The following is a 27,084-nucleotide window of genomic DNA, read 5'->3' as shown; positions in this document are numbered from 1 at the left end:
ATGGTTTACTTCTTATACCAGCCTCATCTCTTAGCCTCCCTGAAATCTGCCACCTGACTTGCTGTCTGCTTCTCCACTATCTCTTTCACTAGTTCTGTTTGTGCCCGACAGGCTCCACTGGGGAGCCCATGGGTGGCCCTGCACCCTGTCTGATTCATTTAGATCCACAACTTTAACTTCCATCCATCAATATGCTGATAACTCATCAATGTTACCTTTCTTCTGGACTTCCTCTCTTGATACTTTTTCTTTCTCCTTTCTTCCTTCCTTCTTTCCTTCCTTCCTTTCTTTCTTTCTTTCTTTCTTTCTTTCTTTCTTTCTTTCTGTCTTTCTTTCTTTCTGGCTCTTGAACTTCATGCTTGCATGATTCCACTGCTCTGCTCCCAGTAGATTTTTAAAATTATTCAATGTCAGTTAGAGAGAGAAGGAGAGTGGGGGGAGGAAGGAGATATACCACAGTCCTGCTCCACTACTTATAGTGGTGGATGTCATATAAAACCATACCTCTGTAAATACACCACATTATAACAAATAACACTTAAAACACTGTTATTAAGGCAACAGGTCTTTTTCTCACCAGGGTTATCTTTAGGACTTGAAGCCTGCATAACTCTACCATTTGCAGAAGTCATATTTTTTTTATTAGCAATTTAACAAGAATGTAGGATAACAATGTAGGATACAATGTAGGATACAGGATACATAATTCCCACCACCAGAGTAGACTTGACACTGTTCCTGAGATAGAGGAGAGGTAACTGGTCTTGTCAGTATATAAGATATAGTTATTTATAAATATCATTAAATGGCATAAATCATGGTACGGTCTTGTATAGTACAGTAAATATTAACCATGGGATTTTCAAAGTAAACTGAGTCAAACACATCCAATCCAAAAAGGATATGTGTACATATCCTATGTTCACAGCAGCACAATTCATAATAACCCAAACCTGGAAACAGCTCAGGTGTCCAACCACAGATAAGTGGCTGAGAAAGCTGTGGTATATATACACAATTAAATAGTACTCAGCTACTAGAATCCACCTTCTTCAACCCATCTTGGATGGAGCTGGAAGGAATTATGTTAAGTGAGATAAGCCAGAAAGAGAAAGATGAGTATGGAAAGATCCCACTCATAAACTGAAGTTGAGAAAGAAGAGAAAGGGAATCACAAAGCAGAATTTGACTGAGTTTGGAGTATTGCACCAAAGTAAAAAAATTGGGGGGGGGGGTTAGATTTTCAGCTCTACTTTAGGGACTGAGGAGAGGGATACAGACCTTTGGTGGCAGAAATGGTGTTGATATATACTCCCATAAACTTATAGTCTTATAATTTACTATTTAATCAATATGAGAGGGGAAAATAGATTGAATGTCTCGAGCTTTTTAATGCATAGAATTCAGTTCTCAGTATATATTCATTCAATCTAAGCATTTAAGGCTTCAAATTAGTATACTGAATTTTAACATTGGGCTTAAATTGTTAATGTGTTTCTAATAATACCTTAAAAAATAGATCGCCTATAATCTTAGACCAAGGAGATCAGAAGTAACTGGTCTTGTCAGTATATAAGAAGTCATATTTTTGATAGAGGGTGAGAGGCTGAGAGAGATAGATATAAAGGTAAATAAAGAGGGAAAGATACCTTCAGCACTCCTGTATCACTTGTGAGGCAGTTCCCTGCTTATGGGTACTGGGGTCTTGAACCTGGTAACTTGTGTGTTCTACCAGGTGCTCATACCACTTGGCCTCCTCATTGAGGTAATAGTTTATGAGGCTGTGTGCTTTACTGGTATAATTTTGAATTTCTTTCTGCTGTTTATTTTTAGATATATTTAAAGAGCCTGTGTTTTTAATAGGTAATATTTTTTCTCCTCCTGTTAAAATGAATAAACTTGGGAGTCGGGCGGTAGCACAGCAGGTTAAACACACATGGCACAAAGCAGAAAGACCAGTGTAAGAATCCCCATTTGAGCCCCAGGCTCTCCACCTGCAGGGGGAGTCACTTCACAAGTGGTGAAGCAGGTCTGTAGGTGTCTATCTTCCTCTCCTCTTCTCTGTCTTCCCCTCCTCTCTCCATTTCTCTCTGTCCTAACAATGATGACATCAATAACAACAACAATAATAACTACAACAATAATAAAAAAATCAACAGGGGCAAAAAAAAGAGAAAATAAAGAAATAAAAATAAAAAAATGTAAACTTAACTTTGGTGTTCATTTCACTAAAAAAAATAATAAAAACAACAAAAATCTCTTGATTTACTGATTTATATTCCCACACAGATATGATGTCCCTAGACCTCTAATAGATCCCTCTCCCCACTTTCACCAGTTACTTCCATCAGGAATGTCATCATAAGCCTTCTTGTGGGCCACTCCAGGAATTTGTCCTCGCTATAAAGTAGTAATAGTAGGAACTGCCTTACTCTCCTACCCTGCTACTTGAAGAACACTGGTCCTGAAATGACCACCTAGAATGCACCTAGAATGTCTCCAGCTGTGACCATGTGAGCTCAGACTGACAGGGACTCAGAGGTTACACAGGCTTCTGTGCTAAATATGAATAAATATGGGCCTTGGGTTGGACTGATGGGGTAAACAATTTTATTTATTGATTTTCTTCAAGTTTGGAAACTACTCTCTGCCATAATCCAACTCTCTAGCCCTAGTCTCAACTCTGACATCATCTTCTCAAACAGTATTTTTAGTCTACCTCCATGTTAGCTATCAAGTTCAAGAAAAAATTGCTAAATGGGCCCCTAGGAACATACCTAAAATAGACTTCATAGCTTCTTTTTACCCTACGATCCCTATTCTCATCTGCTCTATTCCTACTTTTTGGTTCCAGTTTATTAAACAATTTTTTTCTGCTTTATATCTTACCACCTTTCAGCCACCAAGTTGCAGACACTATCTTGATTCCATGCTGACTCCCTGGGCAGATGATCTCACTAATGTGTCCCAGGAACTTCACCTCTCCAGAGCCCTACCCTACTAGGGAAGATAGAAACAGGCTACTGGTATGGATTAACCTACCAACATCCACGTCAAGCAGAGAAGTAATTACAGAAGCCAGAGTGCCCAACTTCTGCATCCCATAAAGAATTTTGGCGCATACTCCCAAAAGGGGAGAAATGTTATGAAAGATGGCCTGAACTGTAGTTCCATCAAGACCTGGAGAGAGAAGAAGAAAAAAGGAAGGACACTTGGAAGTAGTAGTAGATGTAGTAGATGTGACTTAGAAAGGAAGAGAAATCAGGACCATAGATAAAATGGGCAAATATGTATAAATATAGATAGATAGTTACAGAAATAATAGTCAACCCGTATTTGTGACCTTGGAGAACTACTGAAGTTTCTAATGGAGGGAGAGGGAACACAGAACTCTAGTGGTGGGAACAGTGTGGAGTATACACCTGTCATCTCATAGTTTCATAAATCAATATTAAGTCACTAATACATATATATATATATTAGAAATAGAGCCAGGGAGATAGCATAATGATTATGCAATGGGATTTCATGCCTGAGACTCTGAGGTTCCAGGTATAATACCCACTGCCACCATAAACAAAAGTTGAGCAATATTCTATTCTTTTTCTCTATATCTCTCATTAAATTTAAATAAAATATATTAAAAAGAAAAGGAAAGAGAGAGACACTGCAGTTCTGCTTTACTGCTTGTAAAGCATCCACTCTACAGGTGGGGAATAGGGGCTCCAACCTGGATTCTTTTTTTTTTCCCCAACCTGGATTCTTATACATGGTAACAGGCACTTTCAACCTGGTGCACCATTGCATGGACTCCAGTACACTCATTTCTAAGTGTCCTGATATTTTCTTCTGTGACTTGTTTGCTATCATTGTTCCTCAAGAGAATACACACTTCACAAGAAAAAATGTTCCCTAGAGTCTTCAGGGGAGGGCACTGGGAAGATGCTTCTTCCATATGTATTAGACTGAAGAATGCATAGGCCTGTGCAAGGAGCCAAGATCCAGAAGATTAGTTAAGGTCTAGGAGATCATTTTGGGTTGAACCAAGGTGGCAGCAGAGGGAACAGAGTAAAGTGAGAGATACAAGAGAAAGACACTAGGATGCTGATGAATGTGAAGAAGGGATTGACACGTAATTATTCTGTAATATAAAAATAAATAATTTTTTAAAATGTGAAGAAGGGAGAGTGTGAGAGACTGTTGATTTTCTGGGATAGGATATATGGGGGTGTTGTTGAAGATGCAGGATTGGCAGGGAGTGTCAGGAAACAAAAGAATAGCTGTGAGCCCCACTGGGAAATGTTGACTCACCCAAGTGTAACTATAAGCAGACTATCCTGTGGGCAGTTAGCTGGGTGGTTCTGGACCCCAGAAAATGCACAGGGGACAGGTAAGTACCCTCAAGAGAAAGAAGCCCAGGAGACAATTCGGTACAGTGACATTTAGAGAGTGTTCCAGGAAGAACTGGTGTTGGAAACTGAAGAGGAGGAGTTGGGGTGCTGGAGAGACACAGGAAACAGTCACAGAACCTGGATCCTGAGGGTTTCACAAGAGGGAAGGGGTGGACAATGGAATCAGAGGAGGTGAGTCCTCAAGTCAGATGAGGACTGAGTAGGCCACAGGCTTAGCAAGGACTTTCTCTGACCTGGACTAGATTCAAGGCCTGGCATTATCTGACCTGGACTAGATTCATGTCCATGGTGGTGATAAAGTATGTCAGAGGATGGAAGTTGGGTGCCAGGGATATGTGTCCCTCAAGTCAGGAATTGTTCCTTTTCACATGCATCTTCCCTTCCCCAGTGAGTCCCACTCTTCACATAAGTTGAATTGAACTGCAGTGCTCTAAAAATAAGTCACCTCTGATGATACCATGTGTCTTTCAATTCTCTGACTGACTAAAAAAGCAACCCCAGGACCTGCAGGCACCCCATGTCTCACCAGGTCCCCCATGATGTAGTCAGAGCCCTATGAAGAACAAACCCTCTGGAGTCCTCCATGGGTCACTTGCTCCTAGCAGGGCTGAGGGCTCTCCCACACACTTCTCTAGATTCCCCAGAGATGGTTGTAGCGGGTTGAAGTGTGTCCCCCAAATAGTCATGTCTACCATGAATCTAAAACATGACCTTTACTAGAAATGGAACCTTTGTAATGCTATTATATTAGAGATGCAATAGTTAAAGCAATGCCCATGCTGGGTTTGATGTGAATGGTTCTTAATCCAGTGACTGTAGTCTTTTTAAGAAGAGAAAAACAACCTTAGAGACACGCAGGGAGGACAGATATTCATATGACAGCAGAGGCACTGATTCAAGTTCTCATGTTTGTAGCCAAGGAAAGCCAAGGACTGCCATGGGTACCAGAGGCTGGAGGGAGCAAGGAGGGACTCTTCCCTATGTGACCTTCAAAGGAGTGTGCCTGTGGATATCTTGGCTCTGGATTTTCAGTCTCTAGAACCATGAGAAAACATGCTTCTATTTTAAGCCCCAAGTTTGTGATCATTTTCAAGCATTAGGAAACTAACACAATAGTTCAGAGAAATTCAGTATATATTGTTCACTGGAGGGTCTGAGCCTCTGCCTCTGGACCTTCATGTCCCTAGTAGCCCACCTGAAGCTGTTCCTGTCTGAACAGTACATCTTACCAGTCCTAGTTCCTCCTCAGGGTCTTTGTTTTGCACCCTGCCCTATCAGAAGCTGCCTTCTCAGCCTTCACAGAGATGTGGCCTTGCTCCTTGGTGCTGTTTCAGTGCAGGACATTTTTCACTGCTACAAAGAGATGCTGATGGGAAGACACCCAGCTTCAAGGTGACTCAGTCCCTGCCATGCAGATCCACTTGATTTGACACTAGCTGCAAACAGGAAGCATCTAAGGACTAAGTCCCTCCCATTCTAGTAAAGGATGGGCAAAGATAGACATCCATTTCTATCTGTAGCCATGTGGGCTACACAGAGAGCAGAGACTGATTGCTGGGAGTTCAGGCTTTGGCTCAAAGCCCTGGCAGTAGGCTACAGCTCAGAGGAGAGGCTGGCCCTGACCTTCAGCTTCAAGTCCCAAACAAGATGGGATCAATCTTTGCAAAGAGCTGCCACAGCCTCATGAGCTGAGCAGATTTGTTACATGCTCCAGACCCCACTCCAGGTGAACCCCAGGAAGTCCTCAATGGTGTCACTTCACCAACAGGAAAGACCTCTGCTTCACTGTTTCTTGAGCTTGTCTGAAGTTCTCCCAATGGCAGGAGAGTCTTTGGATTGTTAACTGTGGATGTAGTGTAAAGCAACTCTCCAAAGTCAAATCAATTCACTCAGTGTTGAGTGTTTTATCTTAAATATGCTTGTGGATCAGGTATTCTATTCAAGAGATCAAATGATACTTATCTTAGAACAACAGTGACATTTAAAATTGTTTACAAATAAAGTACACATCTTTGTCTCTCCTCCTATGTCATTTCCTAAAAGGAGGCCCCTGGAATCTGTTCCAACTTTCTGTTAGCCTGTGGGTATATTCTGCTTTGTGAGCAGCTCAATTTAACACAGCACAGGAGGATAACCAGGAGGTGGGCCTGCCGGAGGGAGGGGGCCAGACTAAGAGTAGCCAGCACTAGTACCCTCACCAGGAAGTCCTGGAGTGTCATCATGGGAGGAAGAAAGCATTCATGAGGCCATCTGGGGCCAGGGTCACAGCTGAAATGGACATACCCAGTGCCACTGGGCTGCATCTCCAGTGAAGTAGTGTGTCACAATCCAGGGAAAGGCTGCTTGAAGGTGTGTGTGTGTGTGTGTGTGTGTGTGTGTGTGTGAGAGAGAGAGAGAGAGAGAGAGAGAGAGAGAGATTGTCTGTCTGTCTTGAGAAAGTGGTGCAGAGCTGGGGGTAGCCTCCATCTTCCACTTCTTCCATCTGTTAGCACAGAGAGTTTGCTTAGATCTGATCAGATTGGGAAGTCAAATCTTGCTTTTTCCTTTTATCCATTTCCTTTGTATAAGTACCGTGCGCTAACTGATTGAGCCACTGGAGCTCCTTTCCATTTCCTTTGTAAGAAGCACTTTTACTTTTTGCATGAGAGAGATCAGAGTACTACTCTGTCATATGTGATGCCAGGATCAAACCTCCTGCTTGAGTCACTTCCCTGGCCCCTTCTCTCCACTTCCTTACGTGCGATAGGAACAAAATCCTCAGTCTTCCCAGACATCTAATCTGGAGCCAGGCCACACAAAATTGGATTTACTAGCTAGCCTGCAACCTCAGAAGGGTAGGGAACTAGAGTCAGGCTTCCTGTGGTGTCCACCCTGTCTTGAGGCTTACTCCCAGTGCAGGCACTTGGGTGAAGAGGAGTGAATCCAATCCATGCTGCTCTCTCTGCCTGAGAGGACCAGGAGATCTCCTACCATAAGACAGCAGGAGACCCACTCTGAAGGCTGGTTGAGCCCCTAGGAAGCTGCATTTATGCTAGCCCCAATCCTTCCACCTCCAACCCCAACTGCCAGGCAGAGGCTGAGCCATGTGAGAAAGCATTTGAGAACAGTCTCTGTATAAGCCTCTTAGTGGTGTTTCCTAATGGAGGACCTGGGGTTAGGGGTGGGGCCTTATGGAACCCTGGGTCTTTTCAACCTGGCCCAGGGGAGAATCAGATGGCAGGGGGAGGGGAAAATGACACACAGAGCTTTCAGTCACAGGGGCTATTTGAAGGCATTCCAGGCCTGGGCCACACTTGGACCTGCCCTATCTGTGGGACTTCAGAGCTGACTCTTGAACACTTGGGTTTATTCTCTTTGCAAACACAGACTCAGGCTGATGCTGGCCAGACATACAGCACATACTCTGTGCTCAGCACGGTTAGGCTGCTTGTATTATTCATCCCAGGCAGAAGTGAAGTGAAATTTCTCAGAGTTCCACCCTAAACTGTCTCCACAGTGGAACCCTTTAGAGCTTGCATGCTTCTAGCCTGAGATCCACTGTGCCCTCAAATGCATGACTGGCCTGCCCCCAAACACCTTGGGGTCCTGGGATCAGATGTGGGGAAATATGTTCCAGATCTGTATTGAGAGGGGGAGTTCTGAAAGTGCATTTCCAGAATTGCTTCCCACCCCCAGCAACTACTTCCACTTCCTTGTAGCTTTGCTCTCCCTGCTCCCTGGAATATCCCTTCCCCTGCCCCTTAGCCTCACTAATGCCAGTTCAGGCTTGAGCTCTCAACAGAAGGGGCCCTCCTCTGTGAAGCTTTCCTGCTCACTAGGTGTGATGAAGCTTCTTTGCACTGTCCCAGGGACACACCTGCACACTAGCACTCCTGATAAATGTGTTTAGTGGCCTACGACGTGCTCCAGCTTTATGCTGGGGGCTATGGGGTCCAGGCAGGCTCGATCTGTGCTCCTAGTGCTCACGTGGGGGTAGGGAATGGGCAAGATATCCTGAGGGGGTGGACATGGGGGCTGGGAGGTGGGGTGGGTGGGGAATGGGGGTTCTGCAGCTCTTAGGACCTAGAGAACTTCTCAAGGTTGTAGAGATGACAGCAGCGACCTCCCTTCCTTGTCCTCCCATTTCCCCACCTTCATGCTTTGTCTTAGCTTGGCTGACAGCGCCCAGTTGAGTTTTGTCAGTGCGCAAATGCTCCTTGTCTGGATGCTCGCCCCCTTCCCCAGCAAGTGACTGCCTCCGCACCCAGCGGCTGCTCGGCTGCTCAGACAAAGACTGCGTGGGAACAAAGGCTGCACCCCGGCTCCTGTGGCTGTGCGCGCTTTAGTTCGCCCGCTGGGTCCCCGCCCCTCCCCCCCTAGTCTGAACAAGAAATGCATTTTTAAAAATCTAATTAAGATAAATTACATTCTCTAAACATCTAGCCCCCCCCCCCCACACACACACACAGCTCTGGGATGTGGAAGGGACAAACAGTGCTCCCAAGATTGTGTAGAGTGTAGGGAAGGGAAGTGCACTGCCCCGCCGCCCTTGCTGGTCGGGGCGCGACTCTTAGCAGCAGGCAGGGTGGGAGTGGCGGAGACTCAGCACTGCCCTCGTTCCGCAAAGGGCCCCTGCATTACAGCAGCGCCAGGCGGGCGAGAGCGCACGCGTGTGCGCGCGTACTTGTACGTGTGCGTATGTTTTCGCGTGTTTGTGTGTGTGAGTGAGTGAGCGCGAGCACGCGCTCTGTGACCGCCGCGCTCTACTTTGTTCGGCGCCGCAGTCCTCGCCCCCTCCCCTTCACCTCTCCTTCACCGCAGTCTCCACCTCCCAGCAGCACTAATTGAGAACTTGCCCAGTCACTGTGGGAGGGACAGAGAAAAGGAGCTGCAGAGCTGGCAGGAAAGAGGAAGATAAGGAAGGCTTCCCATCACTTGGTTTCTGCAGCATCTTCTCCAACAAAGCTCACTGCCAGATCATAGGTTAGCTAGAGGCCCAGGGCCCCTCTACCCTCTGGGGTGTCGCAGGTACCCTTTGTTTTGTGCATGCTAAGGCCCTGACAGCCTTGCTGTTTTGATCCCCTCCCACCTCAGTCTCACTCCCATGTATTTACCTAGGTGGTAAAAGGCAGGGAAAATGATCCTGAATGGTTAGCCCACTTGTGCTCATTTAAGGGGGGAAAACAAGCAAAGAGGGAGGTGTTTCATTGTTCCTCTGCTGACACTCCTCCCCTCCTTTTACTTGAAAGGGCTCTTGGCCAGTCCCAAAGGGAAAGGAATGCCTGGGATCCTTCAGGGCCCCCATCCAGCTTCTTTAAGGCAGTAGCCCCTGACACATACCCTTACCCCAGCACATTCAGGAGTTGGGGGTGCTTACTTCAATTTAGAAACCTACAGAGGCCAGAAAGCCAAGTTCTCCAGCAGGGATTGTCGAGCCTGGGAACAGATCCAGTGCCCACAGGACCTGGTATTTTGAAGACTCGGACATAAACTTGTCACCAAACCATTACAAGGCCCCCCCCTTAACCCCCAACATCTCTATGGTGGCATCCTCCTCTGCCTGGAGCTGCCTGGTATAACTGCTCCCTGGGCTTCCAGGGTACCCTCTGATGTTTCCTCACTCTGAGGCCCTACCTCGCTGAGACCCGGGCCTGCTCTGATTCCCACATCCTTCCACCCACCTTGGTCAGCTGTGCAGAGTTCTGTAATACTGAGACCGGATTTCCTGACTGGGAGCCCCTGGTCACCCTGTCCTTCTCTGTTACAGTCTGCAGGTCATCATCACAGCCCTGGCTGGCTCTGGCCCAGGTCAGGGATGCAGCCAAGGCCAGCCCTGTGCTCCCAGGCAGCCACTGCCAGAGTGCAGGTGCCTGTTGACCTAAAGACACCTCTGGGAACAGCACAGAGGGTTCAGTGACCATGGAGGCTGCCAGGCACCCTGTCACTGCTGGGCCTGAGGTTGGGACAGGAGTTGGGATGAGGCTTGCATGCTGTTGGTGACCTGCATATGCCCAAGCCCCTATCTTCTCCTTTCCCCCTTTTACCAATAGCCAGTGGCAGGGGGAGGTCTGAGAGGCAAGAAAGCAAGTTGTTGTGCATGGAAGAGGAGGTGCTTACAGCAGGGAAGTCTGCAGGGATGGGAGGTGGGTGAGGGGTGGGGAGGAGAGGAGGTTGGACAGGTTAGCTGAGCCAGGACTCCAGCACCTGATGCTAGTGAGGTCTTGGCCCCAGTGGACTACTTTGATGTTGAAGTTCAGTGCAGATACTCCTCCCATTTTGTTCCCTTACAGAGTGCAGATTGTCAGCTTGATCCCCAGCTCAACTCTGGAGCCTGTCCTTTCCCTTACAGAAGGGAGTCTCCGGACTTAGGGTGCCCAGATTGCCCCTGGCATCTTTCCTTGGAAGAACCTCATGGGTGCCAGGGGTGCAGTCCACAGTCACCAGCTTCACAGACAAGGCCAGCACTATTGGAGCCCAAGTCCCCCATAGCCAGCAAGACCTGTAGTCTGCCATAGAGTCTGTTGAAGCTCCTGGCTCTCCACCCTCAGACATGAGATTGGCCAGAGGCAGAAGTAAGAAGAGTCCAGCATCAGGGGGTGGAGGCTACTTGAGCACTTCTAGAAACTTTGGCTCTTTCTACCTAAAAGGTGGAATTGCTGATTGAGCTCTACTGTGGGATATGAAAGCCCTGAGATGATACCTCCCTCCCCTTGTACATTGCTTTTGTTTCTAAGAGGCTCATGGCTTAGAGTTGGCCTTAGGGGGGTTCCCTTTACATTCCCAGAACAGCCCTGGGGGCAGCAGAGGATGCTTAGACCCCATCTGCCCAGATGAGAACCTCTCAGCAACTTAGTAGCTCCTCTGGTTGCTCAGATACAATGGAAGATGTGACCACTACAAGTCCCAGCTCACACTTCATTCTGTCCTAGGAGAGACAGCAATAGATAAAGGGCTGAGACCTGTACAGCCTGAGACCAGAGATCCAGGAAGACCTCCCCACCTGGCTCTCAGTTAGACTCAGGATACCTGGATGCTTCCTCCCTTTTCACATCTTTTCTGCTCTCCCTCACATCTGTCAAAGTGACTCAAAGAAACAACTCCACTGTTCTTACCGTCCAGTGATAGCCAGTCATGCTGGGAGGAAGGGAGTGTGGGTAAGGCCCGAGCTTTGTACTCAAACACCACTGAGTTGGAGATGATCTGGTTGTTGAAGGCAACTTGTAGGGTCACAAGACCAGTATCATGGGCTGCAAGCAAAAGAAAGAGTGGTCAAGGCCAAGGTGCAGGTTTGGAGAAGATATCCTTCAATTTGGTACACCCCCCTCCTGCTCCCTTTTGTGGCTAATCTCAGCCTGGACCCAAGACTCTCTGGGCCCCCAGACTCAGCCAACTGTTCCTTGATCACTACTACACCACCCACATAGCCAGTGCCTGCTTGTGTCTCTGCTCCCTAGTGGGGGCAAGGATTGGAATTCAGACCACATTTGCTGGATGAATGAATGAATGAATGAAAACCCCACCCCCCATGCCATGTGGTTCTATCACCGGCCCAAGTCTCCCCTGTCCCATTCACTACCTACTGGCTTCAAGTACAGCTGTTGCTCTGAACTCCTTTGTTGCTGTTGTGGATTTCAACTTTTCCTATGGGTGTGTCCTGACTCACTTAATGTGGCATCCCGTGTATTTTTAGAAGTTCTGCTGGCTCCCTAATGGGAGCAGGCATAGCAGCATAGCCTGCTACTCTAGTCCTAGGGGTGCTGCTGAGCTGAGGGTGAGGGCAGGATGTTTCCTTTCAATACCTGGGCAGTAAGCTTGGAGGAGACAGGGTCTGGCCCTGAGGCTCAGTGGCACAGTGAAGATCAGATTGGTGGAAGGAAGGAAGAAAAGAAGGAAAGCCCCACCAAGAGGAAAGCCCCACCCCTGCCAGGACCTGCCTTTGGTTCTGAGTCAAGACTGCTCAGGGGGTCTTGAAATCTTGGGCGCTATGGCCTGCAGTGATGGTCTGTGGGCCAGGCTGGGGTTGCAGGCAGCTCTGCTCCATCCAGCTGACACCAGCATCCAGGGCCTCTCCAGGACAGATTTCCAGGGAGGATGTGCACATGGAGATTGAGTTACTAGTTGAGCTCTTGGTTTTCAGAAGCTTACATATGGGAGAAAACCATCCAAGTCAGCTGCTCCCTGGGCAGTGAAGAGTGCCAGCTTCCCAGTGGGGACACTCAGTGCAGTCTTTGCTTTCCCTAGGGCAAAGGAGCTCATTGACCCATAGCCTTTGTTCACCCTAGATGTGTGGGTTATGCTACTGTTCGTAGGACAGGTCTTCTGAAAGTCACCCTCTAAGAGTGACCAGGATTCTTTCCCCTGTGCCTTTCACTCTGGTGTGACTCCTCACCTCCAGTCATAAACTGAATCACAGGACCCATGGCAGGTGGCCAGAGGCCCACAGGAACCACATTCAGGCTGGATGGAGGTTCTTTGGCCATGGATCCCCCACCGAGTCCAGAACTTCCCCCAGACTCCAACAGTATGCCTGGGCATATAACCCCAAACTCATGGGTACTTGCCTTCCTTGGTGATTTTTTCTTTCTTTCTTTTTTTAATCTTTATTTATTTATTGGATAGACACAGCTAGAAATTGAGAGGGAGGGAAAGGGGTGATAGAGAAGAAGAGAAACAGAGAGATACCCGCAGCACTGCTTCATCATTTGTGAAGCTTTCCCCTTGCAGGTGGGACCGGGGACTCAAACTTGGGTCCTTGTGCATTGTAACATGTGCGCTCAACCAGGTGCGCCACCACCTGGCCCCATTGGTGATTTTTTTTTCTAGGACTCCAGGGTGGGGCTGTCTGACCAGTCAAGGTTTCTTGTTGCTGGATTCTTCTGTCTTCCCCCGCCTAGGCTCCTTTTCCCAAAATCCAGGTCCTCTTTCACTGTCGTCTCCCTTTGAGCTCAGTGCCCAGGCTTGGCATCCTCCTATAGAACCAGGGCACCATAGCACTTTTTTTTGCCTCCAGGGTTATTGCTGGGGTTCAGTGCCTGCACCATGAATCCACTGCTCCTGGAGGTCATTTTTCTCATTTTGTTGCCCTTGTTATTATTGTTACTGTTGCAATTGTCATTGTTGTTGGATAGGACAGGGAGAAATTGAGAGAGGAGGGGAAGACAGAGAGGGGGAGAGAAAGATAGACACTTGCAGACCTGCTTCACTGCTCATGAAGCGACCCCTCTGCAGATGGGGAGTCTAGGGCTTGAACTGGGATCCTTGAGCCAGTCTTTGTGCTTTGCACCATGTACATTACCACCCGATCCCCTTTACTGAACTTTTGAAGGAGATCCAATCCAGCTCATGTGCCTTCTGCATCCAGTAATGATGAAGGGAGCTTACTAGAAGAACTGTGATCCTGGATAAGGTCAAGTGTTCTCTGGTGTGACAGGCAGATGTTCAAAGCAGGTGTGCAAAGGCCATGTCCTCCCTGCACCCTTCCTCCCATGCTACTTCCTTCTGGACTTTAAGCACCCTTCCTCCCATGGTCTTTAAATTTGTGTGCATGTGCCTCAGAGCCCTTCTTACAACAAGGCCAGCTTGATCCTGGCTTTAAGTGTTCTCTTTTCTAGTAGCTGTTTGCCTGAGTTCTTGGGAGAGTCCAGGTGGCATCCCCTAAGCATCCAGTATCACCTCTAGAGTCAGTGTTTGGGTTGGGTGCTGGCTCTTGCCCTGTACTTCATCCTAGTCACCTAGCAACTATCTGATGTAAGAAAAAATGAATGGAATGTCTCAATATGGACCTCTCAACAAGTGTCCAAAGGGAACCCTCTTAGAAATAGAGAAACTAGGGTCTAGGTGGTGGCACATCAGATGAAGTGAACACATCACCATGTGCTCAGACCCAGGTTCAAGGCCCTGGTCCCCACCTGCAGAGGGAAAACTTCATGAATGGTGAAGCAGTGCTGCAGGTATCTCTCCTCTATCTCTCTCTCCCCTCTCAATTTTCCTCTGTCCTATCAAATAAAAAAAAATTAGTAAAAACTGGTAGCTGGGAGTGGTGGATTTGTCATGCAGGTACTGAGATCCAGTGATAACCTTGGTGGTAATACAAATTAAAATAAAGTTGGAGAAACTGAGGTCCAGAGAAACCAGTAATAGGGCTGACACTCCCCAGATACTAACTTATTGATCTGGGATACACTTTTATGTGTCCTACCCAATGCCCAGGTTTCACCAGGTCCTGGCCCTGGGATGTCACCTAGAGGATATGCGGAGATCAGTCTATATTTTGTAGGGGCCAGCTAACTCAGGACCAGCAAAGTGTGAGTCTCCAGCTAGGCCAGACTGAGGTATAGGAAGTGGCATCTATTTATAGGCCTGGAGATTCTGTGCCAGTAGCAGATGTTAAGTGAGCAGTTTCTTTTTTTTTAATATTTATTTTATTTATTTATTCCCTTTTGTTGCCCTTGTTGTTTTATTGTTGTAGTTATTATTGTTGTTGTCGTTGTTGGATAGGACAGAGAGAAATGGAGAGACGAGGGGAAGACACAGAGGAGGAGAGAAAGATAGACACCTGCAGACCTGCTTCACCGCCTGTGAAGCAACTCCCCTGCAGGTGGGGAGCCGGGGTTCGAACCAGGATCCTTATGCCGGTCCCTGTGCTTTGCGCCACCTGCACTTAACCCGCTGCGCTACAGCCCGACTCCCTTAAGTGAGCAGTTTCACAGCACACTCTCTAGCTCTTGCCCCTGCCCCTGCTCCTGCCCCTCAAAGGGTGGGATGCTGCATCAGTTGCATACAGTCTGAGCCATGGCAGGTTGACCCCCACCCTGCCCCACCCCCAACTGGCGTCTGGGTGACTGTACTCCAAGCCCTTTGGATTTTGCTAGGAACCCAGTGGAAACAGCATTAACAGGAGGAAGTCACAAGCGTAATCCTTGGAGCAGGGGTTGCTGGGGTCAGTCTGAGCTTGGAGCCCAATTCTAGAACAGGGGTATTCATTTGTGCCCTGTGGAGACAGGGAAGAGTGCTAGAGTCCAGGCTATGAAAATAGTGTGTTTGCTTGCATGCATGGTGTGTGTGTGTGTGTGTGTGTGTGTGTAGGGGGGAGGTAGGGGTGAGTGTTAGGAAAGTCCAAGGCTCAGGAGGGACCACCCAGGTAGAACTCCACACATTCCAGCTCCACTCTGGCCCTAGGACTCCTCATCCCATATCTCTTTCTAGTCTAAGGCTCCCAAATTAAGCATCCTTCATTCTATTGTGGGTCCCTGTGTTTAGAAAGTGCCCTGACCACCCCATTTCTCTATTGGTGGCCTAGGTTGACTGGTTATCCCTGATAACCATGATGGGTGGGCCTAGGGGTCTTCTAGGGAATGGAATATCACCTCTGGAAGCAGCTCCCTGCACATATCCAATCCCCTTCTCTGATGTGCAGGCTCTTCTTGGGGATGCACGGCAGTCTAAAAAAAGTCAGTTTCATCCCTCATGGCTCCAGCTGGCTCGTGAGGAGATAGAAATGACTGGAGGCAAGGGATCAATTGGCCAGACAGTGACACTGGGCTCAGCAGAAGGTGAAGAGCTTGAGGGAGGGAGAAGGGCAGAGCCACAGGGGCAATGTAACTCTGCCTCTGAAACTGCCTTCTGGCCACAGGGCAGTGACTTCACCAGATTCTCCAGGGAGCTGCTGCAGGTGGTTCTCAGCCTGCCACCTGCTCCCCTGCCACCTGACAGGTCTTTTCTACTTCTTTGTACCCCCAGGAAACTGACCCTGTGGTTTGCAATCTCTTGCCACCTTGATTTGTGGTTGGCTTGGGCTGAAGGAGGTCTGCCCTCCTGTAGAGGTGACCTCTGACCCTAGCTGAAGCTACCTAAGGTCTCTCAGCCTACCCTGTTCTAATTGGCACCTTTCAAGTCTAGGGTAGTGTTCTGATGTGGCCAGTCCTGAGTGACACTATGGCTTTGTAAATAACCTCCTTCTAGTCTGGGGAAATAGTTTACTTGCATAGTGCATTGCTTTCTTGTGTGCATGACACAGATTTGAGTCTGGCTCCCATTGCATTAAAGGAAGCTCATTGCTAGGGTCTCTCTCTCTCTCTCTCCCCCCTTCTTGGTCTCTATCTAAATCATAATCCCCTCTGTTTTCTTCAAAATCCCAACTAATCATGAGATATACATGGCAAGGCTCCACAGACCAGAATGGAGGGCTTTCTCTCACAGCTGATCCTGGACCTACTCTTTCCAGCTGGGAAACCAAGGCCCAGCACTGCCCCCCCCCCCCCGCCCCGTGACTCCAGGCCCCTTGTCTGCTTACCTGGGCAATAGCAGCGCAGCACTCCGGGCTGAATCAAGGATGCAGGCACTGAAATTTGGTCAAACAGGCAGCTGTAATTATTGCTGGCTTCTTGCCATGGGCCCGTGATGAGAACCTTTACCCCTCCCTGGAGAAAGAGAGACAGTAGAGATAGTGGAGATAGGCATTAGCCAGAGACAGAGGACAGCTTTAACTGCTCTGCCTAGAAGTGGCCTGCACCCTACCCCACCCCATCTGCAGCAGAACCTATAGATTCCAATCACTCTTCAGATTCCAATAGCTCTGCTGAGAACCACTGTGCCAGCATTGCAATAAAAAGAGGGCACACCAACCTCCTGACCCTGGTTCCTTGCCCCCTCCCAGAGGCCCCAGGACTTCCAGAGGGAAGGGACCCCTGGAAGGAAGATGAAGGGAGGGATAGGACTTTTGTTATTTGCCAGACAATGGATGGTGTGAGCTTTCAGTTTTAAAATGAGGACTAGCCAGTCAGTGGTTAAATACACACACAGTATCATGCACAAGGACCCGGGTTCAAGCCCCCATTTCATACCTGCATAAAGGACACTTCACAAGTGGTGAAACAGGTCTGTAGGTGTCTATCTTTTTCTCTTCCTCTCTATCTCCCCCTCCTCTCTCAATTTCTCTGTCCTATCAAATCTAGAGAAAAATAAATGGCTAACAGAAGTAGATTTGTAGTGCACATGCTGAACCCCCAGTGATAACCCTACTGGTAATAAAAAACCAAAACAAATAAAATTAAATCAGAATAAAACAACAACAATGTCCAAGCATACTAGTGAGGGACATTACTCAGAGGACCCCAGGGCGGTCTGGGAGTTCTGGAAGGGAGATGAGACAAAACTCAGTATCCCAGCATCTGTGAGCACAGTGGCAAGGTTGGGACCAGTGAAGAAGGCCTGAGAGAATTACAGACACAGAAGAGAGGACTTCTGGAGGAGAGAACTCAGAGGTGAGGCCATGCAGGAATAGAGCTGGCAGCCCCTTCTTCTATGCTGGCCCTGTTATCACCACACTGCCATCCAAGCAGCTAGGTGGGGTTTTCTCCCTCCTGCGCATGCACTGTACTCCCATGCATTTGAGGTCTGACTGGGGTGTGGCTGCTTCTAATGGACCTGGGAGGAGAATGGGGGCAGTGGGAGGTGGGGCAAGAAGAACTTGGATAATCTTGCTCTGCTCCAGGGCATAAGGCCCTGCCTCCAGGAGCCCCAGAGGCACCCAGGTGCAGGTAGAAAGGCCTTCTGAAACCAGCCAGGAAACACTACAGAACAAAGATGTAACATTCTGTCCTGGTCCTTAAAGTCCCCTGACTTTCTTTGATGACAGGCTCCAACCCCCCTATCCCAGCGGAGGGCCAAAAGCAGGCAGGATAGGGTAGAAACCACCATCTACTGTTCAGATTGCAGAGTGGTTTGGGGTTCCTTGTTTTTCAGGCTGACAGGCTAGACATTAGCTCTCTCAGGGCTGCTGCCCCCTGGGGCCTCCTTGACATTGTTCTATTGCTAGAGGGACCAGGGCTTACTCCACAGGCTCCTTAAAATATTCCTGGGACCAAGACTTTTCCCAAGGTCTTGAGCATTAGCAGCATGAATGGGTCCTTCCAGGGATGAGGTGGGGTGGAGCCCCCACAGCTCAGCTCAGAGGGAGCTCACCCTACCAGCCAGTGTTATCCCTGTACCATCAGGTGGGCCATCTTCAGGATTGGAGTGATTTGGAAGAAATGAATTTTCTGCTAGGTAATCAAAATTTGGAGGTGAAAAGAGGTCAGTGTCCCAGTGCAGAAGATGTCCTATTCCCATCCCCCCCCAACTCAGTTACTGTGTGTCCTCAGGCAAGTGGTCCAACCTCTCTGGGTGACATTTGATATTTACAGTTCCTCTGGCTTTGACATTCCTTGGAGCTAGTATAGGCCACTGGGAGATAGCTTTGTTGAAGTGCTGGATCAGGGCTGATATTCCAGAGCTTGTGGCTTAGATAAGGGGGCTAGCTGCTAGGATCATCGCAGTGTACAGGTAAAGTCTGACTGTGGAGTCTTTAGGAGCACAGAGGCCAGTTTATGGCATGAGACAGACTGCATCCTAGAAAGTAGAAGCACAATAACTTCAAAAGTCCACAGACAGTTGCCATGGGAAAAAAGGGGAGAAAAATAATAATCCCAATCAAAATCTGCTGTCAGGAGGTCAGGGCTGCTGTGGCGAACAAAGAGCTACAGAAATGACTGCAGAACATCAAGGCCTTCTCCATGGAAACACTGCAGGACTGCTCACATCCATCAATTCAGGGGCTGTTCCCATGGCAACACTCTGAGCCACACTGAATGGGCTGTGATGTGGTGGCCACCAGACAGCTCTAATTGCAGCCTCCTCTGCCTGGTACAGCAGAAGTGTCAGCAGCAGATGACACAGAAGGGTGGGTTGGGGGTACATAGAGGTATATCATAAGCCACCTGATGTCTTTGTGCTCTGGGAGGCCCAAGATAAAGGGCCCAGATTTCCAGTGTAGCTCAGGCATGGGGCTCAGGGAACATTGTGTGTGTGTGTGCATGTGTGTGTGCGTGTGCGTGTGCGTGTGTGTATGTGTGGGTTGGTTGGTGACCAGTTGGAGCAGGAGGTAAAGAAGTGAATAATGTTCAGAAATGGGAGTGACTCTTGGGAATAAGGGAAACAGAAAAAGCAACAACATTCTTGCTTAGTGGATGTTCAGGACCACTGGCCTCTAGTGCTGGGTGTGGGTGCTGGCCTTGTGGGTGGGTCCTGGGTGCCAGGTTAGGAAGTAGGCCCTGGGCCATGAGTCTTGCTGGCAGAGTTTGATTAGAATCAACTCCTGGCACAGTAAGCAAGCTTTTTGAAGACTTAGATGGGGAGAGGATCACAAAACCACCCTGCAGAGTCTGTTAGGGGAGAGAAAGGCCAGGAGCACATAAATACCCAGGAGGACTAGGGCCTGCTGCTGACTGGGGACAGGTACAGAAGATGACCAGGAGGCAGTGAACACTCAGAGTTGCTGGGGCCTCTCTGGAGGCCTTATGGTGCGATTCCAGGGTCTGGTTGGGTGATGTTTATGCATAAAACAGATCATACTGAATTTGAGCTGCTTTTGTTTTGCAGTAACTGCAATTGAATCATCTGGAAGCATTGAGGGCATCTGGAAAACCAGGGCAGGACGCTTCCCTCCTGAGAAGTGCCAGGCACCCTTCCTTTCCTTTTCGCGTGCCGCCCTCGTGTGGCCAGCTGCTGAACTGACTTTCTGTAAGAGATGGTTTTGGGATGTGCTGGAGGTCCTCCAGTGCAGAACAGTCAGGCCTGCTCAGGGCTCATCACCAGGGCCCAGGAGGTGTGTCTGGATCCAACCTAGGGACATGTGCTGATGGGCAGAAACCATAGGGGAAAGTGGGACTCCCCTGCCCACCCTCCAGGGCCTAGGTTCTAGGAGGCCTTGAAGCATCACAAGGAACCAAATCTTCCAGGTCCTAGCATTCAGAGGCCCTCAACACCACCCTCCAGCCATTTACAGATAGGGAAACTGAGGCCTGCTCTCAATGAGTCAAATTGGAAAGACAAGATTCCTGATTCCTGGTCTGTGCCCTCTTACTGTACCCCCCTCCTAAACCTCCTCTCTCTGAACTGCTCTTGTAAGCCCACTGGGTGGGTGGGGAGGAGAGAAGCTGCTAGGCTGGGCTGACCTTTACCCTGAAGGGTATAGCACATGGAGGGGGGGTGCTCTGAGGATTCTGCTTATCTCAGTGTCATCTATAGCAGCAGGGTGTCAGAGATGGGGTCACACTGAGTCCCAATAAGCCTTGTAGAGTCTTCTGCAGTTTTGGGGGCTTAGGGAAGGGGGTTAGTGGGACTGATGGAAGAAGTAGGTAGTACTTGAATACTTAACTCAGTCAGTTCTCAAACACCCCAACCAGACGAGTTCTCTCTTGCTTCCTCACAGCTTGAGGGACAAGATAGGCAGCACCTGACTGAGGCTACAGTGGGTAAGGTAAGTACAGGATCAGGATTTTTTTGGGGACTATCTAGCCCTAGCCCAGGACACCTTACTGAATAAGGTAGCTGCCTCTGGACCCTGAGGGTAATAATGAATAGGCTGTACACAGACACATGGTGTGTGGCTTCTAGAAGCTCTGTGCAGAGCTTGCTGTGTTCCCTGAACTCTTCTGAGCTACCCCCATCTTTCTGGTGGTGTCCTGGTTGTCAGGGCATCTATACACTGATTTGTCTTATTCAGTTTTGCTATAAAGGAAGACAATGAAAGGGGCTTGAGCTTCCCTGTCACCATTGTGATGCTGAGGCCTCCCCATGGTCATTCAAATCACCCAGTGAGCAGAAGAGAGAGGAACACACTGCACCCAAAAGAGCACAGTGGGTCGTGAGCTGTGGTGGCCACAGAACAATGGTCCTTGATTCACTGATTCACCGATCCCTTATTATGGGTCAAACACTGTTCACACAACTCCTTGCCCTGAGCTAGGTGCTGCTGTCTCTCCCATTTCCCATTTCTGGGGTTGGGGCAGGGAAAGACTGAATCACAGCAAGGTGGAGACATGGAACAATCAGAATTGACACTAAGGATGGCTCCCTGAAACACTCTCTCTACCACAGGGTCACAATGTCACTCTTTCTGGGGTCTGAGGGGGTTCCTGGGAGCAGACATAGGCTCAGAGAAGTGTGTCACTTCTCTGGGAATCCTTTAGCTCAGTTCTTACTAGTGCATTGTGGGAGGGCAGTATGGTGGGGGAGGCTTCTAACACCTGGTCTGGAATAGCATGTTCTCTGGTCTGCATCCCTGCATTGCCCATACCCTTTTTTTTATGGTGTGGGGTGGGGTCTGCATTGCCTTGAGATGCCTGGTGAGATTCAGGGTCTTCCTTAGTTGCCTGACATTGGCATTCAAGATAGGGGTACAAGATAGTGGAGCCATAAGAGCCATGGGCAACTGCTCCTAGTCTCCATCTTCTTGTGAGTGTGCTGTTCCCTGATACCAGCTGGGTGGCTGGGGCAGCCAGGGCTCATGCTCCAGTGCCTACAGGGCAGCTCTGGCTTCTCCATCCCACCCATGCCACTCTACATCAGCGAAAAGGTGGAGGCTCCTTCCTTGAATATGTGTCTTGCACCATCATGGCCAGACTGGCTTCCCTCAGTCCTGGGCTTGGGAGCAACTTAATGCCTCAGTCCTTGGGGACAGGAGACAGCCTAGGGGGAAAAGGGAACAAGGGATGCAACCTGGTCTTAGAGCAGGTTTTGACCCTGTCAGGTTAGACCCTTGCCAGACCCTCACAGTTGGCTCTCCAGATACTGTCCAATCCCTTCCAATGGGGTGGGAATTTGCTTTGTTAAGTGAAGTAAAGCCAGAGCGATGGACAAACCAGGTGATTTTTGTGGTATATTTCAAACATTGTGTGTGTGTGTGTGTGTGTGTGTGTGTGTGTGTGTGTGTGTGTAAATAGCCTTAGTATCCTTTTTCCAAACAGGCAAACAATAAAAGACAACAAAAGCGCACACACACACACACACACACACACACACACACACACACACAGCCAGATGACAGCAGACTGTTGCAGCTAGAGCAAGGGAAGGGGCAATGGACTACCCTAATTTTGAAGCTATTGGGGTGGAACCTGAGAACCACTGCTGTGGAGAGACAGAGACATACCAGGCACCCAGTGCTGCACAGTGCTGAATACCATGGGAAGGGCAGCCACATGCAGATGTGCTTCCTTTAGGGGTATATGAACAGGTGTAGGTGCAGGTGCATATGAACGGGCGCAGGTGAGTGTGGGCAGGTACTGATGGGTATGGACAGGTGCTGGTGAGTGTGGACAGGTACAAGTGAGTGTGGACAGGTGAGTGGAGCAGGTGCAAGTGAGTATGGACAGGTACAGGTGAGTAGGGCAGGCTCTGGTAGAGGTGGTGGCAGTGGCAGTGGCTTCTTACCTCTGGGTAAGACCACTCTGGGGAATAGTCGGTCACCATGAACACCCGTCCACTCTGTTGCAGCATCCCCAGTGTGCCCTGGGCAGAGGCGGCCGAGACCACTTCGGCGACGTGCATGTAGGCCATGGTGCTGGCCCCGCCCTCAGCACTGCTCAGTTGCAGGCTGCCCTGATGGGGGCTGCAGCAGGGGAGGCACATCTCTGCCTGGGCGAAGGAGGTACGGGCTCCATCCTCTGACTGGGACAGTGCTGCACTGTCCCCAGACACCAGCTGGTGACCATAAATGGTGCTACTGCCCCCCTCCACGGAGATGAAGTCATTGATCAGGTCTGAGAATTGGTTGCTGAAGGAGATGTCGAAGTGGTCCAGGCTGAGCTCCATGTTGGAGGCGTTGCCCAGACCAGGCTGGGCCACGGGGTAGAGTCCCTGTACTACATTGCCTGGCAGGATAGAGACACCACTGGCACTACGAATCACCCCAGGGGTCTCAGGCTGCAAGTAGTGTTCTGAACTACAGGCCTGTAGCTCCCCAGACTTGAGGAGCCCCTCATTGCCTTCAGTTGCCTGTGAGGTCTCCATGGTGACCTCCCCATCTGCCCCCATAGCCTGGAAGTTGGCCTGGAACTGCATGAGGTGCAGGGAAGAGGTGGACTCGATGCGCGTCTCCACGTGGCCACTGCAGGAACTAGTCTGGGATGAGGCCTCGGTTTTAACTGTGGGCATCACAAAGGTGCCCCCGGAGTCACTCAAGCTGTTGTGGGTGCTCTGCTCGATGGGGAGGGGTTTGGCATCCTGAAGAAAGAAGCTGGGGGAAGGTGTCTGGTGCACATGGGGGCTGTGGCCTGTCTGGCTGAAGCTGGATGCGTAGTCCTTGTTGGAGTCTATTGCACTGAAATCCATCTGCTCCAGGGTGGTGCTAGGGCTCAGGCCGCCCCCTGAAGGTAGGAGGCTGGAACCAGCAGTCAGGGTGAGGGAGTTGGATGCTGCAGCAGCAGCTGCAGAGGAGGAGTAGGCTTCTTTGGCCATCTGCTGCTCAAATGAGGTGTCCTCAGTTTTGATCTCCTTGGTGAGGATGGTGGTGAAGCTGAAACTCCTCTCCACAGGAGGCGAGTGCCGAATGTTGGTGCTTACTATCTCAGTTTTTAGGCCTCCGCCCCCGTATGTCTGGCCCTGCTTTGGGTTGTTGAGGAAACAGTCAGGGTCAAAGTTCATGGTGGTCTCTGGAAGCTTCCGGCCACCATCGAGGGTAGTGGAGAGGGCCAACTCTTCGGACACATTGGTGGGCAGCATGGAAAGGTTATCTGAGCTGCCCGGGTTGGGAAAGGCAAACTTGTGGCCATCCGAGCTCACGGCCAGAACGAGGCTCTGAGAGGCATCAGGCGAGAGGAGGTGGTGGTTTGGGCCAGAGGTTGGGGACATGGTGTACACGGCCTCATTGGTGACCTCTGACATAAATACCGTGGCACTCTGGGACAAGCTCCCCATTACAGAAGCCACTGCCATGCTGGACACGCCCGAGACCACGGGGCTGTCCACCATGTCAGGGTCACTGTTGAGCCCGCTGCTGATGGACACCGGGGAGCTCTGGGTGGTGTCGGGCACCTCCACCTGGTTGGTGGAGGACACCTCGGTGCTGTTCTGGTGCAGCAGCACGGGCTTGGACACCTTGCCATTGCGCTTCTCACGGCCTGAGCCCTTGCTGTGGCTCGGCTCATGCTTGCCCTCAGACACGTCATTGTGCTGCACCTCCGAGTGGCCCCCATATCCCCCTGTCCTTGGCTCCACCTTCGGGGAGATGATCCGGTGTTTGGCACTGTTGCATTTGTGGTGCACACTGCTGCCTGCTCCTGTGGAGATCAGACATGCACACACACGCCCACACATGCACACATACATGCACACACACATGCACACGTAAAGAGAAAGTCAGAGCTGGGATGGTAGGGGGCTCTCCCAAGCAGCTGACCACTGACCCCTGGGGCTGGCGTGTAACACGGTTAGGGTGTCAGAAGCAGACACCAACACTGGGGACTCACACATCTCACTTAGCTATCTTCCTGACTGGATCAGGAGAAGTGGGGTGGGGAGTTATATCTCTATATGATTAAGAAACAAAACAAGACAAAACATCACTACTTAGCTCTGGTCTATGGTTGTCAGGGATTGAACCTGGAACCTCAGGCATAGAAGTTGGCTTACATAACCATTGTGCTATCTCCCTTGCTCTATATCCCCATGTAATACAATGAATGTGCTTGTGGGGAGATCAGGAAGGGGGAAGCAGAAAGAATGTCAGCGTTCACCTCCCCCCACATTCTCTGTAATACCTTTGTTGACTGTAAGGGCTCAACTCAGAGGGTGGCCAAGTCCTTCTCCCCTCCTCACCAATTCTCCTTTTCTGCCAGGAAGCCCCTCTGCTCCAGGAAGTCCAATAGGGAGCAGCTGTGGAGTTGGTTGGAAGGCCTATTGTAGGGGCAGCAGTGCATGTTCCTTGGTTCGCTCTCAGGCCCCAGGACAAAAAGGGGTTCTAGACTTTGCTCCAAAAGCAGACGTTTTGGGGGGGCACCTTCTCCATTCCATGTGGTTAGCCTGGGTATTTCTTTAGTTCTTTGTGGGACAGAATCCTCCTCAGATGTGAGCAAGGATGAGGCCCTAAGACCCCAGTTCAGCAGTGGAGAAGAACAAAGCCTGGGATGCTCAGGGCCCCTTCCACAACAGCCCCTGTAGGGTGGGTGGGGGTGTTATTTTCATCCCATCTCACAAGGGCTGCTTCACTTAGGGTAAGAGAATGACTTCATCTCTGCTCCCCTTGTGACCTAACCCCAAGATGCTTAAATGTGCAAAGAGTTCCAAGAGAAGTCACCAAGACCCTTGAATGAAAATATCTTTAAGTTGGAAAGGAAGTACCCAATGAACATTTCAAAGTGCAAATGTCTTTGTCAGAGAACAGAAGCCTTGGGATGGAAAGTGTGGGACCCTGATTACTGAAGGGAGACAGAGGTTAAGCCAAGCAAAAGTTTCACTTGAACAGTCCCCTTGGTTCAGAGCTGCTCTCCCTAAAAATTCCATTGTCAGCCCAGCACCTCAGGATTGGGGCTCCTTGATGAGGATGCTTCAGATTGTGGGGTCTGGTGAGCACTTACATGAGTAAAAGGAGGCTAGAGACTTCATACTCCCAGTGATCTTCCCAACCCCACTTCGCACCAGCTCTTGTCCCCCTCCCTGCTAGGAGTGTCCTTTCTGAAAACTACTCTCTCCTGCCCTAAGTGGGAGTTGTGCTGTATTTGGCTCCAGACTTCTCTCTCTCTCTCTCTCTCTCTCTCTCTCTCTCTCTCTCCTGTAGGTACCAAGGCTACCCTGAAGAGGAGAACCATCCCAGGGCCTTCCTCTGCTCAGCCTCACTGTCTCTGGAGTCCCCACTGTCCTCCAGATCCTCCTCTGTGTCTCCTCCCACCCCCACCCCACATACCCTCCCATCCTTGGGAAAAACCCTGTGCCCATGTTTTGCCGCACTCTTTGCCTTTAAGGAGTTCCCTCTTTCCCTTACTTTCCAAGGAACATCCTCTGTCTCCTCAAGTTGTTTTTGCCCCTCTGGAGCCCCCACTTACCCAGGCTGCCGGTGCAGAGGCAGTTGTGGGTCCGAGGCTGTGGCTTGGTCTGGTGGCTGTCGAGTATTTGCTGCACCAGTTGTTCCACTGAGAAGCCTGAGCTGCTGTTCCCATTGCTGCAGGTCCATTTGATGCCATGGACTGTGGGGTGGGGAGAGAGAGGCAGGGGTCTGTTAGGGGACATTAGAGACCGTGGGTGCAGGACACATCCAGGAAGGGTACACTGAGGCTCCTCTGCTGGAGGGGGGCAATTGCTCCAAGAAGGCACTGATGAGCATGGATTGGAGAGGAAGGAAGAGGGAAGAGGGAAGAGGGAAGAGGGAGGGCCAAACTGCCCCTCTAGACCCTGTTCCTCTCAGAGAAACCCATAATGGATGGTCTAGAGATCTGATTTACTTTCCATAAGTCCAAGTACACCTGGTGGCTCTTTGAGGATTTCAGAGTGGAGGAGAAATTGAGATCTGGGAAGGCAACCAGAGGGATGGCTCAGCCCACTAGTCATGGAGAATTGAGAGGAGGAAGTCTGAGAAAGACACTCAGCTCTGGAGAGGACTGCACCAGCTTCCTGATGTCAGCAGACTCCCCAGTATGGAGGGACTGAAGGTTAGGCTGGGTGAGAAGGGCCCACATGACTGAGATAATGAACCTTTGCTGCCCTGATTGTGTGTGTGTGTGTGTGTGTGTGTGTGTGTGTGTGTGTGTGTGTGAATAGCTGAAGGAGACAGAAAGAGAGATACCTGCAGCACTGCTTCAACATTTGTGAAGTTTCCCACTTGCAGGGGCTTGAACCCAGATCCTTGGGCATGGTATGATCAACTGAGTATTCCACTGCC

General features: G+C 49.7%; 1 protein-coding gene across 14 annotated transcripts in view; it reads right to left on the bottom strand.

The window, feature by feature from the left end:
- Positions 1–27,084, bottom strand: part of CAMTA1 (calmodulin binding transcription activator 1) — a 1,087,698-nt gene that overhangs the window by 92,490 nt on the left and 968,124 nt on the right. For 13 of the 14 annotated variants that reach the window (XM_060201382.1, XM_060201376.1, XM_060201377.1 and 10 more), the window contains 4 exons: positions 26,252–26,392; positions 22,644–24,490; positions 16,684–16,810; positions 11,504–11,638 (listed from right to left, as the gene is read on the bottom strand). In XM_060201382.1, the coding sequence (XP_060057365.1) occupies positions 11,504–11,638; positions 16,684–16,810; positions 22,644–24,490; positions 26,252–26,392 (2,250 nt within the window). Of the gene's footprint in view, positions 1–11,503; positions 11,639–16,683; positions 16,811–22,643; positions 24,491–26,251; positions 26,393–27,084 lie in introns of those variants that run through there. The other variant, XM_060201390.1, reaches the window with a different exon arrangement.

This window comes from Erinaceus europaeus, chromosome 11 (assembly GCF_950295315.1).
Source record: "Erinaceus europaeus chromosome 11, mEriEur2.1, whole genome shotgun sequence".
Lineage (NCBI taxonomy): Eukaryota > Metazoa > Chordata > Mammalia > Eulipotyphla > Erinaceidae > Erinaceus > Erinaceus europaeus.
This window is presented reverse-complemented; position numbering and strand designations above follow the sequence as displayed.